This window comes from Pagrus major, chromosome 7 (genome assembly GCF_040436345.1).
Source record: "Pagrus major chromosome 7, Pma_NU_1.0".
In the NCBI taxonomy this organism is placed as follows: Eukaryota; Metazoa; Chordata; class Actinopteri; order Spariformes; family Sparidae; genus Pagrus; species Pagrus major.
The window spans coordinates 20,365,335-20,393,125 of NC_133221.1; the positions used below are offsets into that span (position 1 = coordinate 20,365,335).

Here is a 27,791-nt window from a genome sequence, read left to right on the forward strand (position 1 = left end):
TGCTCAGAAACTACAATCGCCACCATTTGAATAAATACAACAGGTACACTGTGTGTATTAACAGCACCTAATATCCACACGCACACACACAGAAGTTCTCAGAAAGTCCAATCAAAGTCCATCGTGATGCAGCAACTCAAATCGTATCCTTCCTCATACGTGTCACTCGCACATCATGGTAGCATACATTTTACAGAAGTAAAATCTTTAAGGTAGAGACGGAGAGGGAAGTGCAGTGATCAGACTAGCTCCCACAAGTAGATGTATAACTCCAGAGGACCTACATGACGCTTTCTCCTCAGTGCATTCTCATCGGTCAGTGTATTGACTATGGCTATGCAAAGGTTTAAACTAAAAGTAGGATTCCCTCTGCTCTCACTAAAGTCTGCTTCTATGGACTCTAACAGTACTGGAGCTACATGTAATGGATTCTTTTAACACACAAGAGGATTATTTCAGCACACACACAGCAGGGATCTGATAACATCTTGTTATTCAGTACAGCAGGACAGACATGTAGAAGACATATGCGTGTGAACATCTTTTGTCTCATATTCCAAAAAATGAAACTGTCAGCATGACTTTGGATTATTCCACAGTGTGAATGAGTGCACAGATTATCTAAACAAACCCCTTCTGCACTAACTCCCTTTGACCTTTGAGGAATACTTAAGCAAGTGTTTTGAATATGGAGGCCCTGAGAGGTTTACAGGGAATTTAGTTGGATTATCTCTTTAATTGCTCCAGATGTTTGGACTTCTGGTGGCATACTGTCGACCGATAAAGGACCAAACCAACTTGCTGGGCGTGACTGATTTAAATGATGAAATGCTTGGATGAAACTAAAACAGAAGACTTTAAAAGGAGTCTTTTTTGTTGTGTGAATGTGCACAAGAGGCTCCATTTGAGCACCACTGGCAGTAGTCTATCAGTCGGGATCGTGGGTGGCAATTTCAGATACTAGGGCACTGACACTTCTGGTCCAAAGGGGGGCACTCTCGTCTCAGGAAATCAGGACTGCAGGAGAGAAAGAAAAGATAGTCAACCTTTAATCCCTGGAGCTCAATGGGAGGGTTGTGAGGCTAAAGTCTCAGCCAGATATTATTATTTGGAGTTAAAATGGCCCCCCATACCTCTGATGCACCGTGTCGATCCTCAGTGGATGACTCTGTTTCCCTGACAACAACCGCCTTGGTCACCTGCATGTCGGGATGCTGCTGCTTGGCTTCCTGTATTGCAATAGCCAGAGCCTGCAAGGAAAGGATGAATCACAGGAACACAGGCACTAACAAAAATGCCACTTTTGGGAAATAAGTACACAAACATGAATACAAGGTGTTACTAGCTTGTAATAAGTAAAAGAAAATCTACCAATGGAGCCCGTGAAATTAGTCTAAAAACAAGTCCCATTTATCTCACTGAAATGCAGCTTTCTAAGGAATTGTGTGATGAGAATTTAGACAAACATACTTCACCTATGCTTCACTTTTTAAAAGATTTTTGTCATTTTATGGATCATGACTGAATACCAGTCCAGTATCCAAAAGGTCCTTGTCAGTGTTATCATGAAATTCAATTTAACACAAATTAAACTCCAGAAAGACAGATTTTTCTACACAAGAAGTTTTTTTTATGCTTGCAAATGGATATTTCTAATCTACAATAAATCTAAAAAATAATTGACAGATTAGCCCATAATGATATAATAATTAGTTGCAGCCCTGCTTACAAAGAACAGATGATTTTCTTTGTATATTTCATTGATTCACTTAAATTACTTACAATAAGTAGGCAGATGTTGATCTGATCTGAAGTCGGCGAATGTTTCCAAACATATATGCATACTCTAAACCACTCCTGACTCACTGCGTTGCAATTGTTAAAACTGAGTGCTTCCATAAAATACAGCTTATAAAGATTTCCTGTGTTTCCAGCAGCCTGTAATGACCCTGCACATAGTTCATTTGGTCTCACCTGTTCCTGGTCTACATCATCATCTCCTGTGATTATGATTCTCTTCTCGATCCTCGTCTCTGAGTATCCTCCTTTCACCGTCTGCAACACAGAGTGGCTTTTCTTTTAATAGCCTTCAGAAGCAGAGTCCATTTTTAACTCGATTTAGACAGAAGAGATTAGAGGCCTGAAATCATAAGCTCTTGTTAAGTTCTGCTTCTGCTTCTCTACCTTGGTGACATGAGTGGTTGCCGAGGTAACATTTTCAGTGACGAGGATGGGCGACCCTGACGCCTCCCTTCCAAGACTGCCCATGTGCACCTGAGGGAGCAGAACAGCTGTAAGCATGAGACAAACACTGTGATCACACACACATTCAGTGTGTGCAAATCATTACAGACAGTCAGGCTCATTTTCATAAACCCCTGTCTTTTGTAAGTAGGTTTAAACCCAGGAGAGCTGGACGGAGTGTGCTGCAGGTTGATTTAAAATTGGACAGGTCCTTCTGTTTGTACTCACAGGGGAAACACTCTGTCTCGTAGAGTAAGAAACTTCACCCAGGCCAGTTAAACTGTGATCCTGAAAAAGACAAATTCATTTAGGTGACTTTTCAAACACAATCAAGCTTTTTTTAATATTTCTCACTGGAATAATATAATTAACCTGGTCTGTGAACTCCACGATGGTCGTGGTGACCTCCGACCCGTTCGGCTGAGTCTCCGTCCTCACATCCGTCTTCCTCACTGTGGGTGTGGGCATGACATCACTGGCCTCCCGGCTCAGCGGGGTGACGGCAGAGACGCGACCGGCTTCTCTGTGCGAATGATCTCTGTCCATCGACGATGACACTGGCACTGACCTCTTTGGTTTTTTGGGGACCACAGGCTGAAGTGAGGAAGAAAAAAAAGGAGGAAGAAGTCTAAGCGCTTACACGTACAACAGATGAGCCTCAACATCTGTTTTACTTGACATCAATGGGAAAACAGGGCTTTAGCTGATGTAAGTTGAAAACACTTTTCTGACAACGAAGGCATCTATTGAAGCGTCTGATGGATAATGTGCTTTGAGCTCAGTGATTAAGAGATATTTTATATTAGAAAAAAGATAAAAGAGGAAAGAAAAACAAGCATTAAGAGTCTTTCTTCATGACTTAGAGCATTCGACTCGAAATGCATTGCCTGTCAGAATGTTTTATTGCAGACAATTATTAATCCCTTTATATTGTACAGCTTTTTGACAACACTCGACAAACACATTAAAATCTGTGACAAACACTCCGGGTGTGATCACACCATCATTTTTTGTTTTCATTTGAACCACAGTGGAAATGATCTATTTTTATATGTTTCATTGACGTTACCACTGACCAGCTCCTGCGCAGGCGAACTAGAGCTATAAAACAAAACTTGCACGATCTTATTAATAGCTCGTTTTGGGTGGCCTTCAGTCACACTTTGTTAAAAGATTGGGTAACACTCAGAAGTGGGTATGGTGGTGGAGGAGGATGGAGGAAGTCCAGTCCCACTTTATGTTGTTTTGCTCAAACACTTGCCGAATATATTTCCCATGTGCTTCTAGTTAAAGATTCTATATGAGGTTTAGGACAATATAAAGCAGCAAACAAAGTTACCCAGTGAGCATTTTTCCATTGAAAAAAAATGCTTAAAAAAAAAACGTCTGAGCTCATGAGTGGAAAGACGTTCGGAAATGGTTCAAAAGTAAACATTTTTTGTTGTTTGAACGTTCATATTTAGACACTCTTAATGCTTGTTGTATAAAGGACTCATGATGATGACTTATGATGTCCTGGAGGCTTCTCACAGCCTCTATAACTCTGTTTACGACACTCCATTTGAACATGAAAGTCGTTTAAATTATGTCTAAATGGAGACCACACTTCGCCTACAAGTGCAATATGACTTTGGAAAAATAGCTTAAAAGTGATCGATGTCTCTCTTTTAACCTACAAATGAACAAATTATTAAGATGATCACACAACTTTGTGCGTTGTGACACGTTAAACACATTTTATCCCGATGAAAAGACGTCTTGGATGTTGAATATCGTGATGGATATCACCCAGTTTTCAAATAAAAAACAACACTGAAATCCCAGTTGGTGCTCGGTAGATTTATCCTTATGTGTCATGTTTTACTTTCCACTTCCTGTGTTTGTCTGTTCCTGCTCTTTTTCTGTGTACACCTGCATCTCATTCACTCCCTGTGTGTTTAAGTCTGTGTTTTCCCCTCACTCTTTGTTGGTTCGTCTGTTTTGTTCCTGTGTCTGCTGCGTTTCTTGGTGCTGTCTTCCTGTCGTTTTCCTGCATTTGCTGTCTGTGTCCTCTTGGTATTCTGGTCTGTACTTTGCTTTTTATTTGTACTCAGTTTGTTTTTTTGCTTGTGGATTGCTCCTGTTTTGTTGCCTGACTTTCTGCCTGCCTTTTGTTTGAATTATTCGATTTTTGGACTTTTAGTTTTGCCTCCTCACCATTTAGCAAATTGTGACAGTCACTGGGTAATGTGGAGCAATGGCATCCGTGCATTTGAGCTACAAGCTGCTACAGGGCTCCAACTGTACTCAGAGCTGACTTTTCTACACGTTGATGCTTCATAATCTCCATGTCTGTTTTCATTAGTGACTGGCTGCAGTAGGCATGACACTTAACTAATTACCAATATTATGTATTTGTTCCGCGAGCATTGCAATCGCTAGATATTGCTGAATGTCGTATATAGCACCTTTTAAAACTCAGATATGGGTGTTAAACACTTGCATATGCATATTTTCAGGTGGCTAAAAATAGAAAAGTACTTATAACGCTGAACCTATGAACTAATCAAACTAAAGGAAAAAGTTCTCCACACACATGGAAACAGTACCTGCCCATGTTTGACCTCTGGTCGGACTTCTTCAGACTGGATGTGTTTGGCTGGAGGGCTGCTGCTGGCTCCTCTGGAAAGAGGCGCGGACACTAATGGAGGAGGCGGTTCAGAGGGGCCCTGATGCTGGAGCAAGTCGATGCCAAAGCACAGACCCCCGTCAGGTGACAGATCCCTGTCTCCCAGCTCTGACATGCCCCGGGAGAACTCCTCCATCCCCGTGTGCAGGTCCGTGAGGACAGTGAAATCTACTTCAGCCTCCAAGCTGGACGTAGAGCTGACCGTGATGCTGGAACATTTGCGCTCGATGCCCAGGTGGGTTTCCTTCAAGTACAGGATCTCGTGGTCCTGGTCGTCCTCTGAGACGGAGCCCAGGCGTCTCTCCCACGGTTCCATCTGCAGAGAAAGATACAGAACATTAAATTAGTTAAATCATTGATCAGAATTGGACATGTAAGTCTGTTTTCCAATAAATACAGATATGAATAAAATCTGTAACAGCAGCAGAAAACATTATAAATCAGATTAAGCTATTGTGTAATATTAGCAGTAATAAAGACGGCCTTTTAATGAAACCAGAACAGCAACATAATTTCCACATTTTGCAAATTAACACAAACTTGCTAATGAGAACATCTTGAAAACAATGTGTTGAACAACTTATTTCCAAAAATATGAGGAAAGCAGTAAAGAGACGTGTGGAGCTGAGAGAAGAGAGACTCACTGAAGCTTCGTTGAAAGGCTCCTCATGAATAGCAGGTGTGGGAGGTGTCTCCTATAGAAGAAAAACAAACAGCAAGAAAACGTTAATATAAAAACAACAAGAGCATGAGTGAGTGTATAGAAATTACAACAAATTACAAACTGTGTAGCTAACAATATGTAGCTAACGTGTGCTTAAATTGTATCAGAAAAAGAGAGCAGGAACGTTCTGTCTGCAGCACAACTCATGGCTGATTAAAGAACAGTTTGTTTTGAGGAACCATGTTTTCAATAGATCATATTCACACGGTGGCCATTTTCCTCTGACGTCACGCTCAGGGCAGGGAACCTCAAATGCTGGGATAACGTTATGCTGCTGTGTTCTAGATCGCAAATCGTATAAACGTTGGGAATCTGACTTTGTTTTCATTTCAACGATTCCCGATTGATCAGCAAAGGAAGAGATGATGAATCAAATCAAATATGTTGTTTTACTTTGAAATATGACCACATGTCCCTCTGTATTTTCACTACGCATCATCATTTTAGTTGCTGATCAATTGTAAGGCAGTGAAATGATATTGATTTTTCAGATTCCGTTTATTCGACTTGTAACCTGGCAACACAGCAGAACAAAATTGAGTGTGATGTCAGGGAAAACAGTCATCTTGTGAATATGGTCTATGTTCTGTACTTACACTTTTTAAACAAGTTGTTTTCAGACTGGGTGGAGCTCAGTGCAATATAACTTACAAAATGTATCCCCCAGACTCCAGGGCTCATGTTAAACTTGTACAATAAACACATCAGAGAATTCCCAGAGTCTGTAAAGCTAAAGGCTACCGTCTGAAGCATGCACAAAGGATATATTTCACACGCTGACATCATTAAAATGACTGCAAGTGCTCTAGAAATGCCATGCACTGAGAGGTTAGACTTTTCAGAACCCCTTGCAGGAACGAGGTATTCATATTCGTAAATGCAGCATATGAATGCCTGAGCCCTGAAGAGGGTTGGCAGCTCTGCAGCCTGTGATTACATCTAATCGCCTTTTTCATTTTCTGCTATTGCTACAGAGGTGCCAAGGCAGAACATTTGGATCAAATGCCCTTCTCAGCCATTTACGAAAAGGATCTAAATTATGTGAATAAGAGGTTTCAAAGAAAAATGGTGGAAAGGTCTTGGGCTCCTTGCAACAGCAGCCACCTTTATCCTGTGAGGATGTTGGAAGGAGAGACCCAGGTGTTAACGTGACAAAGTTTAGGTGGGGTAAATAAGGGGACGCCTGAAGCTTAAGCATTGTGAACTTTGCTTAAAGGCCCGCAGCGTTCTGAAATGGCCAAGCAGATGTCAAGCTTTTGCGGAGGGGGAAAGCAAAAAGCCCTCTGGGCCAATGATGCGATGCTGAGGAACGTGAACTTTTGCTTTCTCATACACAGCCACATGAGTTCTGAAGATGTGTGTGTGATTTTTTTTGGGGAGGGGGTTTTTTGATGGTGAAAACAAGATCGACATCGCCTGAAGCTCATGCAATGCTTTACTTTCCGATGATGGACAAACAGGTTAGGGGGCAGATGGTTTACCGCTTGCTTCCTCTTGGCTGTTTCTTGGCCGGGCGTCCTGTGGTGGACGTGGCTGTTATCCGTGTTGCTCTGTCTGTCCCGGGACCACTGCGTCTTCAGAGGGAGAGTTCGAGGGGGAGCCGTCGGAAATCTGGAGCTTGAGAGGAGACTCTCTTTGAACTCTGAGTTTTGAAAATGATCTTCATGTATCATGCCTCCTCGTGTCCAGGGACTTTGTCCTGCTGCCAGCTCCTTCTTGATCTGCTGATGAAGAGTCTGCTGCTGATACGACGTCGCGGCTTCATCGTGGTATCTGGCGGCACCTGCATTTTCCTTGACAACATCTGTGGCCGACTGCGCTACAGTATTATCATCCCCTCTCCTTCCTGCCTCACAGGATCCATCTTTTGATTTTGTCATATGTACGTCCCCCGTCGCAGCGAAGATGCCTCTATCATACTGGCTTTGAGTTTGAGGGTTTACACCTTTGTTCTCTTTATTCAAAGACTTCTTTGATCGCTGTGGCTTGAGAGGCACTATTTTGGCAACCTCTGAGTGCGAGTTCCCTGTCTTGCTGTAATCTTTCGCTCCTGTAGGGCTCCTGTCTTCAATTTTCTCACAATGCATCGCGTCACTCTCACTTCTAGCACCATTGCCCTGTGGGAGAGAATCGACAGCCGCCGGAGTTTCAAAGGTCTTCGGTCTCTCTCGATGAGGCTCATACTGACAATGCCTCAAATCTCTGCTGATCATCGCACTCCTCTGTTTGTCAGGTGGAGATCCATATCCATTTTCTTGAAAGACATTCCTCCCTAATACAGAATCATGATGCCCATTAGTTGCTACCATTTCATCCATCGGGTTCATGTCAGTTTGTCCTGTTTTTTTAAAGTCCGTTTCCTGTTTGGGAGATGTTCCAGGTCTAGTTTTTAAAGAGTCCCTGGGTGTTTGACAAGTGTTCACATTCGCTTCAGTCCAGGGTGTCACAGAGAACGTGTCTCTACCCACAGAGGAGGTCTTACTCTTTTCCAGTTTAGAGTCCAGCGCTCCTTCATAAGCATCCTGCTTGTCAATCAATTTGGTCTCACCGGTCGCCTATGTTGACATAGAGTAGACAGTTGCATTAGCCTAGCTAGATACACTGCTCTGCCATTTGTGATGCCATTGATACCCCAATTAATTACTGTAGAGGAATAAACACAGTGATTAACTGGGGGACCTACGACTGTGCAAAGATTTTAAGATGTTTGTTGTGATTTTCTGAGATTTGGCTCAATGGAATCAAAGGAGTAGATAGATTGGGGAAAGGTTGACCAAAACAACATTTATAGAAAATCATAACACATAGAGACTAATTGTATTAAGTAACTTGGGAATGGGGTGTTGTTCTTACTTGTTTGCGCTCGGGGGTTCCTCCAGGAGGAGTAACTGAGGAGAGGCGTTTCTCCCTCTGGGCCATCTTGCTGTTCGGCTGCCTCAAAGCCCTCTTCAGCTCGTTGATGCTGGCCTGGTGCTTTTGTATAACATCGTCTGGCTTATCCAGGAACTGCTGCTTACACAGTGGAGGTCACATCAGGGACACAAATTAACATGATCTGAAGTTTTTACATTCTAGTTACTAGGGTGTGGTGTGTGATTGTCTGTTTTCTGTTTTTTTTTCCTGTCTTTGCTGAAGGATGAACTAAATGCTGACCAGAAATAGATATAGACCTTATCATTGTATACAGAGTTCATGAGTTTTTATATTCAGTTGAAGGTCTGTAGGTTTAAGGGGACAGGTCAGCCCCAAAATCAAGACTACAGATTGTTCCTCTTTCCTGAAGTGCTGTTTATCCATCTAGATAGTTCTGGTGTGAATCGCAGAGTTTTAGAGATATCAGCCTTCTCTCGAATATAATAGAACTACATGGCACCCTGCTCGTGGTGCTTAAAGGAGACCTTTTATGGGTTTTTATAGGTTCTTGTGCATGTAAAAGTCAGCACCAAGAGAAGCTCCTCTCTCCCACAGAAAACACTGCTCCTGAAACGCCTCGTCAGTAGTCCCCCCTTTAATTTAGCTCAGCTGCTCTGTTGTTGGTAGTGGTGCTGGCTCAGGCGTGTCTGAGTCGACCAATCAGAGCAGACTGGGTATTCAGGAAGGGGGCCTTAAAGAGACAGGAGCTTAAACAGAGTGTTTCAGACAGAGGGGGAATACAGAGCTGCAGCACTGGACAGTACGAGAACGCTGATGTGTTTTTGAGCATTAAAGCATGTAAATCTATTCTATTAGTAACCTGAAATAAAATTATGAACCTAAAACTGAGCATAAAACGTCTCCTTAAAAAGGAGACTCAACAACAATGTCTTTTTCTAGACCTTGCTACTCAAAATCAGGGGGGTCAGACCTTGTTGTCAGCAGTTTCAAGTAGGAACTATTTTCTCTCTACAGTATCAGGAAGCATGTATCTACTCATGGACGAGGGACTCATGCTTGTGTGACAGAACAGAATTTAAACATTAATGGCGTCCTCCCTAGCTAAGCTGTAATGTTAGCTAGCTTAGTGGTGCTAGCCGAGCATCCTTCCGCGCAGTGATACAGTTGGCTGCATGATTTCTGGAAAGAGAGGTTTTTAAAATATACTTGTATACTTTGAGCATCACAATCCGAGTGCCATCTAATCTATTATATTTAAGGCACATCTCTACAGCCAATATCTACAAAACTCAGCAAGTCACACCAAAAAAAAGAGGAGAAATAAGTTTTTGTGATTTTGGGGTGAACTGTCAGAACTGTCAACTGCTGCATCTTGCACATTATAATAAATAACCATTTGCACTCTGCCTGAGTGAGAACCTAACAGTCTTTGGAAGATGAAGAACAAAGCGTCAAACTCCCTGACACTGTAATTATTTGTGAGTATAGACTCGAAACAAAAAAACACACTAACTGAGTAAAGAGTTCAGAAAATATAAACCTGACATGCAAAACTATGATATTGCATCAAAGAAAGTGGTGCGCCAAACAAAACACACGAATAAACAACCTGAATGTTTCAACATGAACTCTATTGCTGCCGCTGCTGTTCTAACAGTAAGTGACAGTCACAGTTATGAATAAGAAATCACAGCACGCCTGATGAGGGTCACACACAGCACATGCCAAATAGAGAGGACAGGCAGTACCTCCTGTTTGGGCCGAGGGGTGGCCAGATCCTTGTCCGACAGACGAGGGAGCCCGAGGTGGGGCAAGTGACATGAAGTGAAGGGTTTTGAGCAAAGCAGGAGGTTGAGGATTGGGGTGGTTGGAGGGGAGGGAGGGGGGGTTGGAGAACAGATGCGTGCAGAGACAAAGAGGTAAAGTGCTGCAGGTGAGTCAAAAAGGCAGGCGGCCGGACGGACAGACAGACAAACAGAAACAGTTGACACCATCGGGGCTTCAGACTAAGAGCTGTTAAGCCGTTTAATGTTCTGCCAAGAAGACAGGGACAATCCATTTCAGTGTTGGCCAATTGATAATTAATGCACTCTCATATTGACTGAACAGAAGTGCTTGGAGAGGGGGATTATTCCCATACTTCTTCATCCAAAGGTTTGGTGAGAAGGCATTACAAAACCACAAATGAACAGACCGTTTAGTGGCTAATGCAACGCCACCATTTCCTGCAGTAGTTAATAACACTTCCACACAAACGTACACAGGAATAATACGAGACTGGAATCACTTGAACCAGATAAATAAGAAAATGATATTAATGTGTGCATCTGTACAAGTAAATCTAGAAAGGCTGTTGCATGAAAATAATCTAAAAATAATTAATAATTAAATAAACTGCTGATATTTCGACGCATCTCAGCCGCAGCACCAGGAGATTTGTCGTCTGGGGAACAACCGATTCACTGAATTACCAACAGTGCTTAAGGGCCATCTGTTTATCCTGCTAAAAACAATCAATCCCTCTGATTTCACACAGGGACACTGTTAAAGAAGCACAAGTGTGAACATGTGTTGACGATTGCAAAAAAAGCTGGAAAGCTTCTTCCACTGGAGTGCTACGCTTGAAATCACAGTGGATAGAAAACCTAATATGAATTTCCACAGAAACAATTTTCCAGCAGGGCGGACACGCAACACGAAAAGAAAAGGCCTGTTTATCAGACATTTTGTGTCCATTCATCTGTAGATCGATTCATGCAGTTTCCATGGATAATACTCAGTAGAATCCAGGAAGTCATGACATGAAAAAATAACATTCCCTCCAGAGACAAACAATCAAAAAGGATAAGTTGTGTTCAACAAACACAGAGTATGGGTGCATGACCTACAACAACCAAAACCACACAGACAGACACTAAGGTCCAAGGCCAAAATACCTCTGGTTTTGAGTCAATAGGCGAGCCTGCCTCCTCACCCTGCAGGAGAGGACGGGGTCAGAGAGAAGAGAGCAGAGGTCAGCAAAGTGTGTTAACATTACAGCGGGGAGAAGAGAAGAACTGTTAGAGGCAGGATGCTGGGTGAAAAAGAAAGAATAACATCTGCAGCAAACTATCCCGTTAGAGTCTTTTAGGAGAACGAGAGAAAAGAGGAGTCATACTGAGAAGTCTTACAAGTCTAAAGAGGAGCAGAAGAAAGAGGAAATTAGGCCAAATAGAGAAGAAGTAGGGATGGTGACGACAGTCTTAAATGAAAAGGAATGTGAGGGAGAAGGATGAAGAGTGTTAGTTAGAAGTTGAGGGATTTTTGCGACTTGGGGAGCGACAACTGCTGTGTATTTGTTCAAATGAGCCAAAAGAGCTTCTTTTTTATGTTTTGGTGTGCTTTTCACAAAATTTCACAAAAAAAGTTTTCACACTTGAAAGGAAATATTTCATTTATCAGGTGAGTTTGATAACATTGTCAAGTTGTGTGGGATCACGGGAGTTGTAGTCTTCATTGTTAAACGACCACTGCTGCTGATGGTAGAAATGTTCATGGACAAGGTAATGTTAAATTATAATATAGGTCTAGTTGTTTTTGACATTTTCTTGCGGACATTTTAGACATTATCCCTTTAATTGACTGGCTGTGGCTCAGTGACCATAAAAGTATTTGCTTTTTGTTTTATGGCAGATTTCTGTGTATTTGAACAGTGTCCTATCCTCTCATCTTGTACCTTAAGCTCCAGAGTCTTGGTGGGCGTTGACATGTTGGCACCCTGAGTCTGCCTCTGAAACGGATCTTGGTCCTGAAGATCATGCTGCTCCAGCTCCTGATCTGTGTACTGGTCCTGATCCTGGTCCTGATAGTGGTACTGTTCGTGGTCCAGGTCCAGACTGCCCTCTTGGTCCAGGTCTTCTCTGGACATGAACTGTGTGCGCTCACTGGAGCTTCGCTGTGACAGCTGGTCCATACTGTCGCCCAGGGCTGAGGCTGGTGAAGTATGAAGAGAGGAAAACATCAACCACCTGGACTCGGGTGTCAGATATATCACTGGGCTCTGCTCCAAAATGAAATCGCAAGTTAAAAACTGCCTTCATTTCTGTTTTTGGAAAGGAATTTCAGGCTCTGACAACAGAAGGCTGTCAGAGATTCAGTAGGACTCCCTTTAAAAGTGTGTGTTTTCATGTATGTTTTTCTATCTACCCATTAATTCATTTTCTAAACCTGGAGCCAGGTTTTTTGGCCCTTTTATTGCCAATCCAAGAAATAAGAGTAAACATCAGTGTGGAGAGTGGAATAGACCCTTTGCATGGCAGATATTTTGACTTGTTGAAGCAGGAAAATGATCAACTGCATTCCATTCAGACGAGCTAGTAGTGGGGCTCTGGTAATGTGCATGCTCGCTCACTGATATGACTTATTGGGACACTTAATGGAATGGAGCCCTTGGTAACGTTTTTGGTCACGCCTGTGCTTTTCCTGCTTTGGCAAGTCAAAATGACTGCTGTAAAAAGGGTCAATAGTCGAGATTCTTACCTCCATCGATGCTGCGGGGCAGCAGGTACCTCTTGCTAACGGACCTATCGAACTGTGGGGCAGGCCTGTCAATCAGAGCGCTGGCCTGTCTGGTCTGGGCTTGGGTCCGCCCGCTGTAGCGGAACTTGGAGCCAATCACTAGGAAGCCCTTGGGAGGCGGCTCCGGGGAAACCAACCTGCAGGAAGGTTCAGATTGTGTCAATCTGCCACAAATCCTCCATGGTAACATCTTTCACTTAACACAAAGCTGAATTTTACTGGTCCCTAATTTCCTGAAAACTACAGCGTGTATGATTGAGGGAAAATAAGGAGAGTAGAGTTTGGGGGTTTTTTTTGTTTGTTTGTTTGTTTTATTTGGGATTCCCTTGAAAGAACAGCTGAGATATTTTAGTTTGACATTTTGGAAAATATGCTATTTGCTTTCTTGGCAAGAGTTAGATGACAAAAGATGTCACTTTCATGTCTGTGCAGTAATTATGAAACTACCACCAGCTGGTTAGCTTCACATAGCACAAAGACTGGAAATAGGGGAAAACAGCCAGTCTGGTTGTGTCCAGAGATAACAACAGCCAAATCCCCCAACCATCACCTCTGAAGTCTCCTCACGTCTTGTCCTCACTGTGAGGCTGCCAGCCAAGACTCCAGGAACATGTAAAATTGGCGCTTTTTATTAAACTAATAATAATCAGTTATTATTGGAAAACTTTTGTGGATTTCTCGGCTGGCCTACAAAGTTACGTCGCATTGTTGCACTCATGCTTTTGAATTGTGGGCGGACATTAGGCTAACGTTACTTATGTTAGGAGAAATAAAAAGGGAAGTCAGATTTATCTTTCTACTTGTTTTAAATGATGAGAAAGAAGCCGTGTGCAGTAATACAGAACATTGATGATGCCTCACAGTGAGAGGCATCGAGAATCGTTGTGCTCTACAATCATTTGACAGCTGACTCATAATCGAATCAAATCTTGAGGCTAGTGAAGATTCACAGCTCTAGTCTTTGCAGAGTTTTCAACTGAGTACAAGTCAAAAAGGATCATCACACTCTGTTTCATTTATGTTTGACGCAGCGTCCCAACTATTTTGGAATCAGGGCTCTATGTAAGTGTGACTAAAAGGGTCTATAGCTTATAGGTGTTAATTGAAATTAAAGAATTACAAATGTACAAGTCTCCATTTTCCCTATAATTATTAGCAAATGATATTCTCCTCTTCAGGAACCTTTCTATAAAGGCTAGTCTGCATCCATTTGTTCCAACAGCTATCAGCTTGTTAAATTGATAGGCACTTGCACTTACTTACAGTACATTGAAATGCACTTTACCATACCCTAGACTACAACCCAGTGCCATATGTGTTTTACGATGTTTAATCGCTTCCTCTCGAGGAAATTGCACAGAACTGGACCCGTGAGAGAAAAGTGTTAGCGTTAATAGTGAAGTAATCACCACAGTTGCATTATGAGTGAGAGCTACACTGTGCGATGTGTTAACACTTTCATGCAGGGACAGAAAACGTGTGTCAGTCTGTGAATCGGTCCTACCTGAAGAAGGTGTGGTGCTCAATGCAGACCTTCCACAATCGCTTTGAGGCCCGATGGTTGGGCAGCTTGAAGCCTATGGTGCTCTCAAACTGTTCGTACTGAGCGGTGAGGGGAAGGAGTGGAGGAGGAGGAGGAGGAAGAAGAAAAGGAGAGTGAGGGGAGCGAGTGAGGGGAAAGATGGCGGGAAGGTGGCAGGGTAAATTGTGTTTACTCCACAGCAATGGAAAAATCAATGTTGTTTTTCTGTTTGGAGATATATTCCTGTGTCTCCTGCTGCCACGTCAGGTAGATTTTCCATCTCTAACCAACCCACAAATTAGACGTTCTTGCGCTCGCTCCATCAAATGTTCAGCGGCATGAACAGAAAAAGACGCTCCCGGATCAATATGTTATTAGCAATATAACAGGTCTTTAAACATTAAGATGGTCCATTCGCAAGAGAAAGCCAACTTTTGTTCCACGCACAAAAACATCTGTGGGGACAGTTTAAACTAAAAGAGCTTTAAAACACAATGACGACCCTCCAGGCAAATTTGAAGTGACGGCTGACTTAAGAGGATAGATGTGCAGAACAAAGCAGATGCAGCGAATGGACTCGCTGTTCACTGTGAAGATGTCAGTGTCAGTTTAACAGTGGATATAAAACACACTGCACATGCCCCGCAGGCCAAAGAATGAAGTAAAAAACAGCAAATCATAACACATTTTTGGGAGTATAAAATCAAAGCACACATAATGTGGCTCAAACATTTGCAAGTAAAATCCTTGATGAAAGTGCAAATCCTCATGACTGGCTAATCACTTTAAAGTCACCGTAGAGGAGGAAGAGGGGAGGAGGAGGAGAAGAATGAAAACATGACCTATCAGCCTAATCTTTAAGAACTGTATCTCTGAGGGCTATAAATACCGTCTGAAAAAAAAAAAATCCTCCTCGTCGCTTGTCACATGGCGCGCTGCAGATAAATCACAGAAGTAACACTTTTATCAAACCATGAAATGGCTATTTATGCTGCCCGGAACGTGTCAAGAGAGACAATGATGTAATTTTAACAACTGTGAAACCATGAAATAGAAATGTGGAGTTGGCTCTTTACCAAATCATCCTTTATTCCACTTGCATCTGCTCTACCGGAGTGCGCTGTTCTAGGGGGATTGTGCATGCAATAATTGCGCAGTGAACTCTACAGTCAGGCAAGATGCAACAGACAAGATCATTTTTATTTACCTCTCCTGGGCGAATCTTGATGTAGAAGTTGCTTCTCTTATAGGAGATCTTGAGGATTTTTGGCCAGGCGAATCGATTGATCCGTAGGCGGTCTCGGTAGATGAGCAGACCGTTGGCGCTCACGCCGAGCATTATGTCGATTCCTTCTGAGTCCTGATGAACAAAGAGCATCACCAAACCTCTGACAAAAGTGTGTTGACTGATAAAAAGTCAGTGAGCACTTAAGTTTTATCTGTGTACCTTAGCATGGTGCAGGTCCACGCCATACATCGAGAGCTTCTTGGCATTTTCTAGAAAGTTCACCTCGGCATCTGCAGGACTCATTCCCCTAAATGCCACACAAGATTCATCGCTTCTTTCATATTCATCCCACAAATCAACAATACCAGCATTTCTCATTATCCTCATGGCATTCAATTTAATTAGCGGAGTCATATTTTCTCTGACCTATAGTTATGGTGCAGCTCCATCACTCTCTCCTCCAGCTCACGTGTCTGGTTGGGTGCGAAGCGGAAGTCGCTGACGTAGTCGGGGCCGTGTTCCTCCGGCTCGTAGTCTCCCAGTTCGGCCTGGACGGTGTAGGAGCCCAGAAGGGCGTGAGTGACGAATGAGCAGGGCAGACGACCGGACAGGATGTCGTCCCTCAGCTGCAGGCACAGGTAGTACCTGAAGAGACACAGGAGGTGGAAGTGCTGCTGACACTTCACTTCAAGGCTCTGGAGACAGCAAAGTCCATGTGTATGCGTGTCCGCCACATTGGTCCAGACTGAAATATCTCAACAACTATTGGATGGATTATGGTACTCAGAGAATGACTTTGGTGATCCCCCTTTCATTTAGTGCCCCACCAAACTACTGTTACTTTGTTCGACTGGTGTATGAACACGTTCCTGCAGAACTTATGACATTCAGCCTCAGTTGTAGTATGTGGTTAGTGCTAATTAGCAAATGATAGCATGCTAACCCGCTTAACTAAGATAATGAACGGGCTAAATATTGAACCTGCTGAACATCAGAACGTTGGCACTGTCATCGTGAGTGTGTTAGCACACTATTGATAAAGGATAGGGTTAGCCCTCGATGCACAGATGAGCTTGTGCACCTACTTTGGAAAGGGTGTGTGCTTTTAGCACACACACTTTTAGCTGTGCAGCTAAGAAAATGGCATTATTAATGTTTTTTGAAATCAATAAGCCGTTTTGCTGTGAAATGATTTGTGGATGATCTTTTCATCAGCATGGGGGTGAGTCAATAATGACTGAATTTTCATTTTAGGCCAGCTTGACTGCAGACTTCTGTGCGAACATTTACAAAAGATTAAATTCTTCTCACTTGGCCATTGTCTATTTATTTATTTTGTCCAGCACAACAAAAAAGTGTAACAGAACGCAGCTGGACAGCTCACACAAATTACAGAAAAGGATTTTCTTTTTTCACTTTCTAATATTTGTTGAGGTTTTCAGATTGTATTCGCTGAGAAATTCTGCCAGTCCAACAGAATTGTGGTGGAAATTCAATTTAAAAAACTCAACATGTCTTCCCAGAAAAACAATTTTCCAGGTATTTAATATGGTCCACAGACCTCCCTGTCAACTGTTGATTGTATTTTCAGCATAAAATGAGTCGTGGTGAAAACTGCAAAATAATAATAATAAAAATAAACAGTTTTCATAGAGACTACAGTTTCAGTAGAAAGTGATTCAAATGTTAATGAAGTTCTGTTGATGAATTTTCACTTAGTAATTTAAGTGTGCTCGACAAGTTCGTGCCCGGCCCATATGGACAAGAACAAAGACAGTCATGCAACATAACAGACGTGTCCTAAAAATCAGAGCTTGTTCTGCCACCAGCGGTTGTCTCATTGGACGTTGTGTTGCTGGCACAGCAGTTTAATTCTAACAGTGTTACATCTTGGAAGAAATGTGACGAAGCAAACCTTGACAAGCATCTTTTATCTACTCCCCAAAGAGCATTTTGGAGCAGTATCAACAGATGTTCTTTCTTCATGGCTGTGTTGTTCTTTTTGTTTGGTCATGTGTTTTTTCTACAGTAGACAGCTAACCAAGATTATATTAACCACCATTATATGAACTTGTCTGTCTGAGGCTGATATGTTGCTAATTTATTGCTGAACTGACTATTAGATATTTTGCTCTTTCTTCTTTCACTCTTGTACATCTTATTGCTAGATAAATGACAGTGTTTTAAATGGACATGTATCTATATAGTGCTTTTCTAGTCTACCGACCACTCAGTGTGCTTTACAAAGCTTGTCACATTCACCCACTCGCACACACATTCATACAGTGAATGCAGAGGCTGGTATGCTCATCAGGAGCGATACAGCACTTCCTATACAAAGTGTCTCACAATATCTCTACGCTCAGTCATTCACATACACTCACACTTGACTCTTTTTATGAAAGCTTTTATCTCATTGTTTGTTTTCTTTTCTTTTGTTTTGTTCAAAATAAATAATGTTTTGTCACAATAGTGTGTCCGGTACTTCCTATGTTGATCTGTCACTGGTGATTGAGTATTTACCTTCCGTACATTACGTGGTTATTCTTGTGAAATGGTCGTACTTTGGTCAGGTTAAGGCACAAAAACTACTTGGTTAGGTTTCGGAAGAGATCAAGGTTTCAAGTACATTAACTACTACCCACTCCGAACTGCTGGCTGCATGGCTAACTGAGCTAACTAGCTAACGGCAGCTGCAGTGAGCAGCAGTAAGCGGTTGCTCTGGTGATGTGCTTCCACAGTGCACCTTTAACTCAAACCATGATTTCCTTTCAAAGTAAATGGAAATACAAAAACACAGGGATCTTTTGTATACTAATTAGGTAAAGTTAATGTGTGGGTTATATCTCATTAATTTCTGATTTGTGATCACTCTGTCATTAAATTGGTTTTCACACTTTTATAAAAATCTTCCAAAGACTACAAAAGCTAGTGTTTTTATTTAAAGTGTGTTAAGCTGACTGCATTGTCTACTCTCTCTAGCTGTTCTGTTCTTTCTATAACGTCCTCATTACAACTCAACATATTAGCTTCAGACGACCAAAACAAGTCAGGGTTTTTTTAAATACAAATTCAAAAGTTGTTGTATTCAGACCTACCTGGTGATGTCTTCGATGAGCACGGACGGGTCTGGAGGGTAGAACTTAACAGAAAATCCAAGAATCCACGAACCAACTGTGGACAAACCACCAGCAAGGTTGTTTTGCAAAGGACTGTTATTCATTAAAATTCTGTTTGAATTTGTTGGACTGTGTGTGTGTGTGTGGGTGTGTGTCTACTGCACTCACCCCGTATTTGCTTCTTAATCTCTTTGGAGGGATCCAACCAATTCTGATAAGGAGAGAAAGAGACAATCGCCTTTGAGAAATTCAACCTCTGCAAAATCCTCCACCCTCACATTTTTAAGATTCCTTTAAAGTACTGCTCTTCCCTTTTTTAAAATTTATTCCCTGGCTGAAATATATTCATGATACTAGAGAATAGATAAAGGCTTCTATAAACACTGAAAGCATCAATATTGGGGATATAAATGCCAGTTGAATCCGCTTCCTCTGCTTAATGTCACCAGAGCTTTCAAGGTGCACTGTAGACCCTGTGCACCATTTTTAAAAGGCCATGCTGTCTAATCACATTTTAAAAAGGTTAAAGGCCATGTACCCCACACTCAGGCTGTAAGTGCCTAAGCACAGTTAAAAGGGCAACCAGGGACTCACTGCTTTATAACACCTGGAAAAACAGCTGGCTGGCTGGAAGGGTGATTGACATTTGGTCTAAAATCAGTGACAAAAATCTTAATAATCCATTAAAGGAGACATTATGCCTTTTTTTCTTTCCTTCAGTTTGTTATATATGTTCTTGTGCATGTAAAAGGTCTTGAAAGTTCACACCAACAGAAGCTCCTCTCTCCCACAGAAGACACTGCTCCTGAACGCCTCGTCAGTAGTCCCACCTTTAACTCAGTGACTTAGTGACATCACACTACGTTATAGAGTCACACACTTGCGTAATTTATGCCTAGAGGCTAGTGTGGCACATAAGAATTGATTTAGCACAGCCGCTTTGTTGTTGTCAGCGGACCAATCAGAGCAGACTGGGTATTTGGGAGGATGGCCTTAAAGAGACAGGAGCTAAAACAGTGTTTCAGACAGAGGCTGAAGCTGCTGCAGCACTGGACAGTATGAGAAAACACAATAAAAACCTAAAAAGCCTGTAAACCTATTCTAGCAGTAACCCAAAATAAAATGATGAATCTGAAAATGAGCATAATATGTTTCCCCTTAAAAGCAGGTAGTCATCATTCTGAATATATTTTGCCTATAAAGCTCGAGGACCTAAATTACCCCCAAATAGGCCTGTTATTAATGATAATAACAATCATAATATATGACTACTATCCAGTAAACCACAGATTAGAATTCTGATGGCTTCTATATTCATAATAAATGCTTTATTGCATGCTGTATAAATGAAAGTGTGAATCAATAGGTTCAGTCACAGATCTTAGAATGAATTAATCCATATGTAATGTCTCTAGGTGGGAAATCTTAATAATAGGGATAAAGGGAGTCAAAAGAACAAAAAGTAATCAGGCATTTGTGTCTGTGTTTGTGTTTGTGTGTGTCTGACCTTGGAGTTGTCCGTGTCCTGGAAAGTCAGGCCAAAGTAGTCCCTCTCCAGCAGGTTCAGATGGCCACACACCATGTCCAGCAGGGTCTGGCCCCTGGCAAATTTCTGTGACACACACACACACACACACACACACACAGACACACACACAGACACAGACACACACACAGACACACACACACACACGACATGCATATAAACATAAGAACACACAGCGAGTGGGCAGGTGACATTGTGCGGGTTCAGGTTGTATGAGCGTCACATACAGTATAATAGACAAAGAAGAGGACCACGTGCAAAATGTAATTCAATAAAGATGCATCTGCTCGCTAAGTGGTGAGTTCAATCTTTTCTTTCTCTCCCCACATCGTGTGTCTATATCTTCACTATCAGCACTATATGTCTTTATTCTGGAATTCTGTGGTTATCAAGTGAAATAATATCTGGATATTATTTAACTCAACAGTGATATCTTTTGTTTATTCATATATTATACTAAGGAGACAAAAAATATCAGGGACACAATAATCCACCCTGAGTGTGGTCTGAGAGATGCTCCCAGTCTCCTGCTGAGGAGGAGGAGGAGCTACACTCTCTCTGACTATATAAGGGGAGCGTTTGCCTTTCGCCTCAGTGGCGTTTCAAAGACCACACCTATTTTCTATCCAGTCCTTCAGGGCTGAGAACAAGGACTCTGTGGGTTGCACAGACGGCCTTGGCAAAAAAGCTATTTCCACACACACAAATGCACAGACACACCCACAGACAGACACACACACACGGACACACACGCCAGATTCATCTCCTAGGGAAACCTGGCTCCAATGGCGGAAAAGCAACCAAGCAGCTGTTACCATGGAAACAGAAGTAATGGGTCTCTTCTGTGTGTGCGTGTGTGCCCTCTCACTTCCTCTGTCTCTGGATGCTACAAGGCCACCACAAAGCTTTGTTCAGCACAGTCTGCACACCTCTTAAAAATGAAAGGATGTCTAATTAACTAACCATAATAAAGTGATCTGTCTCTAAATCAAAAAATTAACAACACACGACCCGCTGCACTGAGGCTGCCATGAGCAAAGGAGTGAGAGAACACTGCTGATTAACAGGCAGAGGCTGCAGTCAGAGAGTTTATTTTTATATTTCTTATATTCGATTTTCCAACAAAATGAAATTGCAACACACACCTAAGGTGGGCCCCCAAGCATGGCAACCTATTCAGGAGCTGCTGATGAGATTTCGTTGTTGCTCCAATTGGCTCCAATCACATTTCTGTAACTAGTTCTGTTGGGCTGATTGTGTTAGCAGCCATTCGGTGTAATCCTAGGAATCCATTTAGCTGAGCGCCTCACCCATGCAAACAAGATGAAGGGGGACACAGAGTGTGTCTATGTGTGAAGGGGTTAATGGCTGGCTGAGGAGAAAGTAAATCCACTGAACTTAGTCACTTTAACTAATGCAAGAGGAAGGATGGAATCAAATAACTAGAGAGAAACTGTGAGGACGTGTTGGCGTAGCTTCTATAGTCTGAGGCAATAGCAACAGAAACACCACGATATCTGCTTAAATCAAAAGGGGCTCTGCAGAATTTCTGTGTTGTGCTGGAAGCGGGTCGTTAGTTTATGTTAGTGGACTCCATTTCTAAACTAACGACCCGAGTCTTTCACAAAGAAATACAAAGTCCAGCAGCATTAACAACGTAAACAAATCATCCACAGCCTCGTATAGGCAGCCGAGAGAGATGAGGAGGGTCTCATTTTTCACGTCACCTTACAATCTGCTCACATATGGTCAATAAAAAAGTGACCAACACATATAAATTGCTACATAGAGTCCTTTCAACGTTTAATGGTAACATTCAATTAACATGGAATCACCATTTTCTAGTTTCTTTCGACAGTGTTGACAAAACATGACATTTAAGGATGTCACCTTGGGTTTTAGGAAATTTTGATTGACATTTTTCAATATTTTCTGACATTTGATAGTCCAAACATCTACAGATTAATCAACAATGGTAGTAATCAATCATTTTTTCAATGACCGTGCTGTTAAATTCAGTGGGTTTTGTTTTTTACCCCACAGCCCCAGTCTGTAGTACAAGTTATAATCCTGCCTCAAAACCCAAGCGAAGAGAGAGAGAAGAGAAGAGAAGCCCGCTGGCATCACCAGGCCACACAGACTTTGAAGTATGACTTAAACAGAGCTATGTGTGATCAATATGTGGAATGCCCCTTTAATAAAACAGTCTTTGGCTCAGAAATCTCTCTTTTTTTCTTGATTTCAGTCATGACACTTTTCTAAGCACATTTTAGCTGAAGTAAACAAACATTAGAGTCGTGTACTTCACACTGGATACATTAAGCAGCATTACATTCAAAGCAGCCGTGGTGGAGGCGCATGTTATTGCGATAAACATTAAAACTTTAATACTCAGAGTTAGATTTTATCTGGCTCCAGAGCAATTTTGTAAAAAGCTTTAATGACTCGTTCATGACTGGTTCATGACTGGTTCATGACCCGTGGGGATAAAGCTATTATGTTCATGTTCCCTGGCAGTTTGGTATCCAAAATCATCTGTAGCTTTAAGCACATTATCAACAAGCTGTCAGACAGTGTCAACCAGACAGGTTGTGCTCCTGTCTTGGCAAGTATACTGTATATACTGAAGTTCCCTTGGGCAAGAGACTGAGCTCATTTGTACCTTCAGAGGCTCAGGTCTGCAGAGGAAGCAGCGAGTGATGCTGCAGGGGAACATTTTCACTGGGTGCTAAAAAAGGAAAGAAAATATGCAGAATCTACTGTAGATAAATTGATTTTATCGTCTTTTGAGTTCGTTCAAAGGAAGCCCAGCTGGGTCTAAGTATCATGAATCTTTCATCTGGTTTAAACTTGTTAACCACACAATCTCATGAACCAAACATTTATGGAGCTGGGAGTTTTCTCTGCAGGGGCAGTTTGATGTGTTGAATGTTGAGCACTCGGGATTGTAATGCTTTTATCCTGTGCATACACAGACGTATCCATTGTTTGGGTGCTGTTATTACAATTCAGTGAAAAAGACATTTCAACAGTGGCGGTGCAGGATTGATTATGGATAAAAGCAATTGTATTTAATTTGTTGTTAATAAAACACCTCTTAAATAGCTGAACTCTGACATACGAATCACTACCACAGAATTCTTTGAATTCAGGAAAGCCAGATGCCAAACAGCCCTGCCTCTTATAAAATGAAAATGGTTAACCAGCAAAAATGAAGGAACCTTGATGAGGAACATTAGCATTTCATGGTTTGGTCCTGCAGAGTAAATTACATTCAGCCAAAGTTTAAGTAGTAAAAATACTGGTCCAATGGTTTCCTCCGGATATAATTTAAAAAGCCAGATGTTTCACGCAAGATTAAAAAAAAAAGGATTTGTGTTGAGTCTGTAAGCAAGCAGGTGGTGGAGTTCTTTCTTTAACAGTGTGGCTTTAGGTTAAGGACTGGACAATGTAAATGCACTGAGCTTAATCAATATCTATAATGTTGTGAGCCAAACGTCAATAGGCTGCTTTTATCACCAGGGTTGGCTCACTCTGTGGACATAACGCCTGTAATTAAAGTAATGTTCTCATTGCATTCATCATCGTGTCCTCGCTTGCCTTTTTTCCAATCGCAGACAGAGTGCCGTACACACTCTCATACATACTACTGTAGACAAGCCAGCACTACCTCCTCTCCATTCTTCCATCTTTTTCTTCCCACCTCCTCCCCCACTATCTTCATCTTTCCCTCCTCCTCCTTCCTTCAGCCGTTCTATTTTCTCCCCAGTCAAACTTGAGAGCGCTCATCTGTCAGCCGTATGGATTTCCTGTCACAGCCCAATACCTCTAGTGTCACTGCCCAGGTGACATGAAGAAATGTGTGTGTGTGTGTGTACCCAAGACAGAAGATGGGGAGGGGTCGAGTTGAAGGAGAGCGTGTGTGTCTCACTGGCAAGTAAAATATGTGAGGTCACGTGGAAGGCGCTAAGCCATAAAAGGAATATAGTTGACATGAATGAGGTCGGGTGGCCAACAAGATCATTCCCGTCACACACCACGCTCCATCATCAGCAGCAGCCAATGGGCTCCCAGTGCCGGCTTTAATGTGATTCATGGCAGCTTTGTAAGTCCTGTCCAGGGTCTCCCTCTGCTGTGGAACACCCCAGTCGAACGCCCTCGCTCTGCCTCAGAGGCCCGTTCAGTCCAGGATTAATTTTCTGCACGGTTCGATCATGATGGGCGTGTGGGCTGCTGTTAAAATTCAAATAAACCAATGGCGGTGGGAATTTGTCTGTTTACAAACACAAAAGGCTACAGAGTCACGATTCATGGAAGCTTGGGATTGCTCATCTAAGCCTTCCATCCCCCACAAAGTAGAGCTTGTCTTACCTCCCTCCACCCATTACTCCCCCTCCCAGGGAGAATAACAGCCGAGCTGCATTTCCTGACTCAGTAGCGTGTATTACCGAGGGAGCCTAAATCCCACTGAGGTGTACCGTGGTGAGGTGTGCTGAGTCAAGGGCTCTTTCAAGTGGGGGAGATGTACACCAGCTTCTTAAAATGCTGGATTTCTCTTCACCCTGCACAGCAAGATATGCATTTTGAGCATGTCTGCATTTCAGCGAGGAGAAGCAGCCAAACTGTGTTTTGATAGCACTGCAAAACAACATTTTGAAATCATTTTTTCAAATTATGTCTCAGCATGTTTGCAGGATTGCTTACGGTAAAACAATTATCAAAGGATGACTCTTTCGAAAAGCAAACTGTGTGTTAAGGTGTGACGCTGGCAGCAGCTTTAAAGGAAAGGTCTAATTTCCGCAGTGCTGGCCTTCATTTCTTCCATCGTGATAACTATGTACCCACCACAGTAATTGCTGGAATCTGGAAACATGGTAAAAAAAAAAAAAACCTACAACAAAGTGTAATGGAGGACCAAACAAGAAATCAGACAGGTTGTGAACTAGTCCTGATCCAGGAGAATACAAACTTGTGTGGTTGGAAATCGTCTTAGCAACCTATGAACAAAATAAAAAGGTAAAGTAAAAAACATTTAATCCAACAAAGCACGGTCCCCTCTATTAAAGTCAGGTCTGTGACTGATAGGAGATAGTCATGCAAAACTGTGACACAGTAAGCAGTATTATAGTCCTGGATCAGGGCTAGTTTGAGCAGTTTAGTTAGATATATTTAAACCATTCTGTCTGCAGGTAAATGTAAAACTAGTCCAGCTTCCATCAATGTCGAGCAATTTACAACTGCATTGCCAGAGAATTAGCAGAAAAGCAAATAAATGCATGTTTCCATTCACCACTGATTTGAGAATATTAAGAGCTGGATGCATCAGGAACAGGAACAGTGATTCCAATAGCATTAAACCATTGCAGAAGAAGGCGGCGCAACCAGATTACATAATTCAAGAGTGCATCTCCAACAACTTAAAATGTGTGATGGGAATATGGCATTTTGCTTATGTTTCATGTGTTAATCTTGTGGCGTGTGGTAAAACGGTGCAGGCCCAAACGTAAAACACTCAGGAGGCAGCTGGGATTAGGAGCAAAAAAAACAAGCTTTTTAGTGATGAGCTGAAATCCAAAAATCATTGAATCCAAAAAAAACAAACCCAAATTACCAAAAATACAAAGACCAAAAACAAAAGCTAAACAATACAAACCAGTGATGACGTGAGCAACAGGAACGAAAGGCCGGGAACAAAAACCAGACACAGGAAGACACAGGGAGACACGGGAACAGGCTCAGGGGAACAAAACAGACGAAAGACAACAGGGAGCTCACAGACTATATACACAAGGGCTAATTAACTAACAAGACACAGGTGAACACAGAAACAGGGTGGGAAATCACACAAAAGGAGGAAATGAAAAGCAAAACAAGACACATGAGGGTGGATTTGCACAACCAAACAGGAAATCACAGAACCACAAACTGAAACATGACAAATCTGAGGAATGTCACGATCTCACGAAAAGTCAGCTACAGTTAGAAGCAGTTGCTGGTTATTTTGATGATAGGCTGCTCCCAATTTGTTCCGAGTAGGAATTCAAGTGGTGAAAATTTCTGACATGTTGCACCTTTTATGTGTTTCTTTCACAATTTTCCACTCAGGTTTTTGTATGCCGCACTTGAAAATGTGCAGACAGATGGAAACACACAAAGAGAGGGAACCCAAAACACCAATTATAACTCTATTGCTGGGTGTTGCACAACTACATCAGGTACTGTAAGTCAAAGGTTTACATGGATTGTTCAGCCATTTTGTACTTGATGATGACAAATAAGTAGCGTACCTCAACTGCAGCCTCATAGTCTGAGCCGTCGAGTAGAGTGACTTTGACAGGGACGGTCTTGGGCCGCTTGTTGGTTTTCTGGGGGGATTTGGAGGCTTTGCTGGGGGTCTTCTCTGAGCTATCATCTTCCCCGTGATCCTCTGGAACCTGGCGGAGAGAAAATCCTTCCTCTGAGTGAGAGAGCTTCAAATCACCCTACTTTGTCTTCCACTTTACATATCTGAATTGTGATTCTCAAGAGGCATTATGTTTTGCGGAGTGATCTAAAGCCAGAATCTCTGATCATGTGAGGCAATCATCAAATGCATGATGTGGTGGAGGCTGCGGCTCTGAGATGTTAAGATGTTAAGTCACTGGCTCAGACAGGGAGGGCTGGCTGCCTTGCATATCAAACAGAAAGCCGGAAGGCCCCAGAGTGATTGAAAGGCCCGAGTCAAATGATCTACAGCTGCTGTGAGTTCCACAGTGCTCTCACCTGATTGGTTCTCCTGGCGTCACCCTCCATTGCGCTCCTCATTTCCTCAGCGAAAGCCTTCTCTGTTGTCATTGAAATGGATTGCAGTCCTGCAACCACACATAAACACATTCAGTCAACATCAAATCTCTTCCTGTTCTAAAAACCAGTGTGCTGTGTTTACTGCTGCTAGAAACCCAATCCGCCTATGGACTGGTTGGATTTGACTCATGAGACTTAAGAAAAGCACTTTCCTATCTCTACTCAGCTCAACTGACATTTTAGTGTAATGGATGGCTGCAGAAGAGATACCTGTAGTGACAACACATCAATCTCCTTTGCACAGCTTCTACGTGGTATGTTTTTAATTATCCTGCACTACCGTGCAGATTGAGCCTCTTTTGTCACATGCATGGTCATCGCGTTGTGCACAGAGAGATGCCGAAAGAGGGTGAGCTCAGGCAGTGCTGGCTCACAGCCTCCCACAGGAGCACTCTGCATGAAGAGCGTTGGCTTCAGGACGCTCTCTTCTCACACTAGCAAAGGAGATAGCATAAATTACATCAGC

General features: G+C 42.3%; 1 protein-coding gene across 2 annotated transcripts; it reads right to left on the bottom strand.

Annotated features, from left to right (window-relative positions):
• Positions 1-476: 476 nt before the first annotated feature.
• LOC140999538 (band 4.1-like protein 1) lies at positions 477-27,325 on the bottom strand. 2 transcript variants are annotated; one of them, XM_073469983.1, is made up of 23 exons: positions 27,245-27,325; positions 26,770-26,916; positions 20,444-20,548; positions 19,105-19,147; positions 18,916-18,991; positions 16,244-16,462; positions 16,037-16,124; positions 15,797-15,949; positions 14,572-14,669; positions 13,029-13,204; positions 12,226-12,482; positions 11,447-11,485; positions 10,259-10,288; positions 8,490-8,645; positions 7,118-8,191; positions 5,557-5,607; positions 4,833-5,228; positions 2,617-2,838; positions 2,473-2,532; positions 2,185-2,274; positions 1,975-2,055; positions 1,134-1,250; positions 477-1,017 (listed from the first exon to the last, which is right to left on the bottom strand). In XM_073469983.1, the coding sequence occupies exons 1-23, from the start codon at positions 27,314-27,316 to the stop codon at positions 1,012-1,014; spliced, it is 3,756 nt and encodes a 1,251-aa protein (XP_073326084.1). In that variant the 5' UTR covers positions 27,317-27,325; the 3' UTR covers positions 477-1,011. The 2 variants fall into 2 exon arrangements, with proteins under 2 accessions (XP_073326084.1, XP_073326085.1); XM_073469984.1 differs by lacking the exons at positions 7,118-8,191; positions 10,259-10,288; positions 11,447-11,485.
• Between the last annotated feature and the right edge of the window lie 466 nt (positions 27,326-27,791).